Raw genomic sequence first — 7595 nt, forward strand, 5'->3', positions numbered from 1 at the left:
TCACCAAAGACATAATTTTCGGACCTTTCAATTACGTTGAACAAAATGGCTACCTTAAAATTTTGATTGGATGTGTTTGGGGAAATGGTGGGCGTGAGAGGGGGGTTAGCTGCCTGCCAATCACTTTCGACTGTTAAAAAGGGCAGTAGCCCTTTCAATTTCCAATTGAATGAGCCCTTTTTGAAGTTAAAAAGGGCACTAGCCCGTTCAATTTCTAATTGAATAAGCTGTTTTCGAAGTTTCTACGACAACAAATGGCCCTCTCAAAATTTTCTATCAGATGCATCTCCGTAAAATACGAAGTGTGGGGGGGGGGTGTATCCACCCTCCGATCACTCTGAATCTTAAAAAGGGCAGTAGAACTTCTGTTTACGAATCCAATAAGCACCCTCCGAAATGTGTACGATCACCCTTTGTATATATACTTTTTATGCCCCCAGGGCATAAAAAGTACTTTGCCACGCACTTTTTATGCCACGAACAACTCTACCCTGAGGGCTGTGGGGGGTTGCCATCCTCAAAGACATAATTTGTGGACCTTTTAATTACGTTGAACAAAATGGCTATTTCAAAACTTTTGTTGAATGCGTTTTGGAAAATGGTGGGCGTGGGAGGGGGGTTAGTTTCCCTCCAATCCCTTTCGGCTATTAAAAAGAGCATTAGCCCTTTTAATTTCCAAGTGAATGAGCCCTTTTCGAAGTTGCTACGATAACTCCTTCCATACGAAGTGTCCTGGTCTAAAAAAAAATAATAATAATACATAGTGCCCACATTGCTCTTTACTTAGGCAGCGCTATTATGCTGCCTCTGATACCTTATACGCCCCAGAGCTTAACTTATAACCCTTGCCCTAAGGGCTTTGGGGGGTTTGTCATCCTCAAAGACATAATTTCTGGACCTCTCAATTACGTCGAACAAAATGGTTATTTCAAAATGTTGACTAGATGTGTTTGGGGAAATGGTGGACATGGAGGAGTGATTAGTTGCCCTCCAATCACTTTCGACCATTAAAAAGGGCACTATCTCATTCAATTTCTAATCGAATGAGCCTTTTTGGATGTTTCTACGACAACAGATAGCCATCTCAAATTCCTATCAGATGCATTTCGGGAACCCTTGCCCTGCGGGCTCCGGGGGGGGGGGGCATCCTCAAAGACATGCTTTTTGGACCTTCCATGTACGTTGAACAAAATTGCTATCGCAAAATTTTGATTGGATGTGTTTGGGGAAATGGTGGGTGCGGGAGGGGGGTTAGTCGCCCTCCAATCACTTTCGATTATTAAAAATAGCTTTTTCAATTTCCCATCAAATGAACCTTTTTCGAAGTTTCTACAACTAGGCTACAAATGACCATCTCAAAATTTCCATCAGATACCTTTTAGGAAAATACCTGGTGTCGAGGATGGGGGGGGAGTATCCACTCTTTGATCACTCTGAATCTTAAATAGGGCACTAGAACTTCTGATTACCAATACAATGCCCCCTCCGAAGTTTATGCGATCACCCTTTCTATATATACCTTATATGCCCCCAGGGAACAAGTACAACCCTTGCCCTGAGGGCTCTGGTGGGTCATCCTTAAAGACATAATTTCCGGACCTTTCAACTATGTTGAACAAAATGCTATCTCAAAATTTGGGTATCTCAAAATTTTGATTATGTGTTTGGGGAAAAGGTGGGCGTGGGAGTGGGGTTAGTTGCCCTCCAATCACCTTCGACTATTAAAAAGGGCACTAGTCCTTTCAATTTCCAATCGAATAAGCCTTTTCCGAAGTTTCTACGACAAAAAATAGCCGTCTAAAAATTTCAGTCATGTGTATTTTGGGAAAATACGAGGGACGGCGGGGGGGGGGGTATCCACCCTCCCATCACTGAATCTCAAAAAGCGTACTTAAAATTCTGATTAACAATCCAATCTGCCTCTTCCGAAGTTTATACGATCACCCTTTCTTTATAAGTCTTATACGACTCCAAGACATAACTTACAACCCTCGCCTTTGAGTGCTCTAGGGGGGGGGGTGTCATCCTCAAAGACATAATTTCCAGACCCTTCAACTAAGTTGAACAAAATGGCTATCTCATAATTTTCATTGGATGTCTTTGGGAAAATGTTGGGCGTGGAAGGGGTGTTAGTTGCCCTCCAATCACTTTCGACTGTTAAAAAGGGCACAAGCCCTTCCAATTTCCAATCAAATGAGCCCTTTTCGAAGTTTCTACGACAACTTATTCGATACGAAGTGCCGTGGTCTAAAAGAAAAAAAAATTAATTAAATAATACGTGTGCCCACATCGCTCTTTATTTAGGTAGTGCTATTGTGCTCCCTATTTATAACTTATAAAAATGTCTTGTATATAGAGGAGTCATTACAATTTTTCTATGGGGAGGGGCAAAACGAAAAAAAAACACTGAAGAAGGGTCTAATGTACACCACGGATGCCCATAAGCGTAATTTTAGGGGGGGGGTCTTACCTGGTCTTATCGGCACTTCCAATGCTGTATAAGAAATCAAAACAAAATTATAAGGCAGCATCAATCAACCAGGGGGGGGGGGTTAGAGCCCCCCTCACCCCCATATGGGCGCCCGTGATGTGCACAGTAATTTTTACCAGTTACAATTAATTTTTCCATTAACAAATAAATGTTTTACTGATACCTGAAAAGTTATAACTTTTCTCTTGTATGTAGAGGAGTCAATACATTTTTTCTATGGGGAAGGGCAAAAACGAAAAAAAAACTCTGAAAAAGGGTCTAATGTACACAGCAATTTTTACCAGTTATTATTAATTTTCCATTAAAAAATAAATGTTTTACTGATTCGTGAACTTGGGGAGCCATGGTTTTCTTAGCCTGCTATCAAGTGAGAGCAGACTTCTCGACATCTACTTCTTATAGTTCCTTCGCTCTAATCTTGAAAAAACAGTCCGTCTTTCAGATTAAATTAGAAAAAAACAAGTTTTTTTTTTAACTGAAAGTAAGGAGCAGTATTAAAACTTGACGAACAGAAATTATTCCGTATATGAGGGGAGCTGCCCATTCCTTAACCCTCGCTCTTTACTCTAAAGTCTTGAAGTTCTTTAAAATACTTCTCATTCAAATTCAACGGGCCTTGTATTTGAGCAGTTTTTCTTAAAGAATTGAGACATAAATATAAAATTGGCACAAAAAATAAGGGGCGAGGAAGAGGCGGGACCCCTCACATTCGGAATAATCTTTGTTTGTTTTAAGCTTTAATGTTACTCTTTACTTTCAATTGAAAAAAGCTTGTTTTTTCCTTATGTAATTCCTGGCATTCTTTCAAATCATACCAGAAAATCTCCCTCTCCTCTGTGTAAAAATCCCATGGAAGTTCCTCCCGGAGACTTTCTATCCCAAGGAAAATTCTCAATTTAGAAAATTCCCCCCGAAAACTTTCCAGGAGTAGGAGGGGGACTGTCAGCCCTCCAATCTTTTTGGTCGCTTAAAAAGGGCTATATAATTGATTTTCGTTCGAAAACAATTTTGTTCGAATGAACCCTCTTCGGATCTTCTAGGACTATTGATTTGATACGATTACCCCTGGGATAAATAAACACGCATCCATGATCTTTCTTCTGGCCAAAAAATAATATGCAAAATTCAGCATGTTTTAGATCGATCTTGAAACCTGTACTGTAAGATTTTCTGGTATGATGAGTCTAATGGTATGATTTTCATTAAGATCACTTGACTTTTTGGGGGTATTTCTCCCCTTTTTTGGAAATCATTGCAAATTTTCTAAGGCTCGAAGCTTTTGATGGGTATTATTATGTTCAATGAATTTTATATATTTAGAATCAGCATAAAACGCAATTTTTTAATGTAATAGTAGTTATCCAATTCGTTTTTTTTATAGTTTCGATTACTATTGGGCCGACTCGGTCCTTGCTTACATTTTGTTACCACGAACTCTTTGATTAATTCTAAATAATTGAGCAAATTTATATCGTTTTTCCGTTAAAGAAAACTGTTCTGGAAATAAACGTATTCGTGCCAGATAAAAGTGTTTAATGTCCTCAAACAGATGGGGAAGTACATTAATTGGATTTTCTTATTTTTGTGTTTCATTGTCTTTTTTTTTTTTTTTAAATGAAAAAAAAAGATTTGTCGTTATAAAGGCTGAAAACTGATACGAATTTTTCTGGCAAGAATTGGAATGTTGCAAATTTCATGCCCTATTTTCTTTTCACTTGCAAACAGGCTTGTGTAATATTGTGTATCTTTACGCTAAAGTTTCTCTCGTTCTGACAACTATATTTTTTAAAACAATAAAAAACTTTAGCGTAAAGAGCGAGGCGTTGAGGAGGGGACACCCCGTTCATATACGGAAAAATTTCTGTTCGTTTAAGTTTTATGTCGCTCCTTACTTTCAGTTAAAAAAAACTAGTTTTTTAGTTAATTTCTGAACGTCTCTAAATTAATGCAGGTTTTGATTCTGGCTCACCGTACATGAATAATTAAAAAAATTTGCATATTAATTTAACTTCTCTTTGGATAAATGGCTTTCTCGAAAGTTGTTTAATTTTATTTACGAACGTTTTTATTAGTAATAAATATACATAACTAAAGAATTAACTTACCTAACGAACTTCTATATTCGTATATTTTTATTACGTATATTAGGGGGGTTTTCCCCTCTAGTCAATACCTCGCTCTTTACACTAGAGTTTTAATTATTTTTTTTCCTATTCTTTAAGAATGACCCCTTAATCACAAAGGCGGTTAATTAGAATAAATAGGTCTTTATCACCTACGTAATAGTTTCTTAATCACATACGTAATAGTTTATGTTCGTTTTAAGTTTTGATGTTGAAAAGTTTTGCGTTGAAAAGTTTTCAGTTTAAAACGTGTTTTTTTTTTCATTTAATTTCTGATCGTTTTTTTTTTTAAATAATGCTGGGAAATCCGGCGCCCCCTTTATAGCAATGTCCCTCCCCCCATGACAACTTCCTCCGTGGAAAGATCCTCCCACTGAACCTCCGATCACCCCCCCCCCCCACTACCAGAAAAAATTCCCTCCTGAAAACGTGAGTAAGTTTTACTACTGATGACGGTCACTGCATATGTGACCGAAATATCTGGTATTTTTATGAATTTCTATCATTGTTATCATCATCATTGTCTATTAAAAGGATTTTATCCCTATTTGAACTTTTATTTATTTAGTCCAACGCCAATTTGGACCTTGTGCTTACTTTTCTTACCTTCTAGAATGGCTTTCCATCCGATAGCAGAAAAATGGTTTGAATAAACGAAAGCTATGGGAAACTCCAATATAGACCTCAAACTCCGCTTCAGCTCACGCACCGTAGCTTTTTATTCGCAGCTTAAATGTAATGTATTCATTAATCCAGCATGAGGTAAACACTTTAAAAACTGCAAAGGTTAGTCCCGCCATTCCCAAAGTTGGGTGTAAGCCCCACCGGGGGGGCATGGCAATGTTTTGGTGGATCATGGACAGGACGTTCACCCATCGGCTGACTATACTTCAGAGCGTTAATTTTGAAGAAAAAAAAATATCACATGAATGACGTCACATTCAATGAAATTTAAAGAGCAAAAATTGATGCACGATAGTATTGCCAAGACGTTATACATTGTATAAAAGGTTTTGTATTCAGACAATATTTTTCATGAGTATTGTATGACACGAGGACGACACAAAAAAGAGATATAAGTTTGTGACCTTTTAAGCTTCCTTCACGTGAATAGACGTACAATTTCGAATATTAAAATTTAAATACCACGAGGGGGGCATCAGGATTTCAGAAAGGCCTATGTGGGGCAGGCCCAAAACTGCTGGGTTAGACCCTTATCATTTTCTCGCAACAAAGCTAAATCGGCATCATAGGAGGAAAAAAGACTAAACCAAAGTGTCTCGCCTGCATCACAATTAGTACGATTTTGGAAACTAATAAGGAATCTGTTGGATTATGATATTTCTAAATAAAAACACACCATTCCTTTGGCCCTTATTCCCGAGTAATCTTTTCTTTTTTTAGGAGTATCATTTTATTTACTAACAAATTTACAAAAATAAGTGCCAGGGAACCCTCGGTTTGTTAGGCCAACTCCAACTTCCAACACATATTTCTATATAAATAAACAAAAACAAAACAATATACCCCGCCGACGGCCTAACAACACATTATCAATAGTAATTCTTAATAAGGACAGAAAATCAAACTTTAGCGTAAACAGTGGAAGGCTAAGGAAAGATAGCCCCCTCGTACCCGGAATGATTTCTATTTGTTTCAAGTTTTAGTGTCGTTCTTTACTTTCTTTCGAAAAATATGTTGTTGTTTTTTAATTTCAGCTCGTTTTTAATACCATAACAAAGGCTACCTTAAAGCTGGGTAAAGCTACTTACTTTAAAAGAAACTTTTTTCGTATGCTGACCAATGGTCTGCGTTGCGCAGGTACCGATCTCCTGATTTGATACCTTCGGCCGGGAGTGCAATGTGGTTAGGGGTAAATCATCCAAAGCTTCCTGTATTTTTCCAGGTACCTATTTAGAGCTGGGTCAACTCTGGCTGAGCCTACAGAGTCACAGCATTGACTTTTATTGGTTTGTTTAGCCAGCATGGCTCTTTAACTAATATCTAGCCAGTGAAGTCTTGGTCATTCAAATACTTAGTTTGTCCGTGTGTATGACACATTGTGGCTACTGAACATGCAATCTTGTGACTGTCCTCATATTGTCCCTTTAGTTCCGATTGAATTTGCTTCTTACTATTGCGTTGGCAAATTTGAATGTTGCCCAAAACTTGCACCCCCGCTCCCCAAGAATCAAATTCCCAAGTAATAACATTAACAACGTTGGATTTTGCTTGAAGATTGGGAACTTCAGCTCAAAAGCTCAACTTTTGTCTCGTGGCTATATTTTTTGTAGACAAGTGACGGTCACTGATCTTTGTGTTAATTGATCTTATTTTTCAGGGAAATGGACCGAGCCCACCTCCTCCTCCGATGATTAACTAGAAGACGTTTCATCTAGTGGCGAACCAGTCTTTCCTTTGTGTTGTTGGAACGTGGTGATTAATTATAAAAAGAAAAAAAATGTGTTGCCTTTGATAATAGTACCTTTAAATTATGTGGTCGATTATTATTTTATTTTTATTTTTTACCATAACTATATTCCATCTCAAACACTTCATCTTTTCTTAGTGTAATAACAAATATATATATATACTTTCGGTGAGCTCTTCTCTTAAGCCCCTTCTCTTAATACAAAACATTTTTGAGTCAATGGAGACTGCTTATACATAAGGAAACAAATTGTGATTAGTCAAAAATGACTTTGGATAAGCACTGATATCTAGCTGTGCATGTGTGTGAATTACAATTGTAAAACGCCTGCTGTTCTTTTTTTGTAGATGGCGATAATTGTTTTTATGTAAGAAAATTTCTTAGTCTTTTTTACCGGCATTGATGCTGAGAAAGAAAAAAACGTATGATTTCCAACAAAGAGGCTCCTAGATTTTAAATAAGGTGTAGAGGAACAGAATTTTCTTGTGAATATGGAGACAGTGTCAGTTGATAGCCTCTCCGAAACCCTAACACACTTCCAACATTAGGT

General features: G+C 37.6%; 1 protein-coding gene across 3 annotated transcripts in view; it reads left to right on the top strand.

Annotated features, from left to right (window-relative positions):
* The window catches only part of LOC148954599 (small integral membrane protein 14), a 58139-nt gene extending 50984 nt beyond the window's left edge, over positions 1-7155 (top strand). For all 3 annotated transcript variants that reach the window (XM_089086633.1, XM_089086634.1, XM_089086635.1), the window contains exon 4: positions 6956-7155. In XM_089086633.1, the coding sequence (XP_088942759.1) occupies positions 6956-6997 (42 nt within the window). In that variant the 3' untranslated portion in view covers positions 6998-7155. The remainder of the gene's footprint in view (positions 1-6955) is intronic.
* The last annotated feature ends 440 nt before the right edge of the window (positions 7156-7595 follow it).

This window comes from Artemia sp. Qi Xiang Cuo, chromosome 3 (assembly GCF_049724085.1).
Source record: "Artemia sp. Qi Xiang Cuo chromosome 3, ASM4972408v1, whole genome shotgun sequence".
In the NCBI taxonomy this organism is placed as follows: domain Eukaryota; kingdom Metazoa; phylum Arthropoda; class Branchiopoda; order Anostraca; family Artemiidae; genus Artemia; species Artemia sp. Qi Xiang Cuo.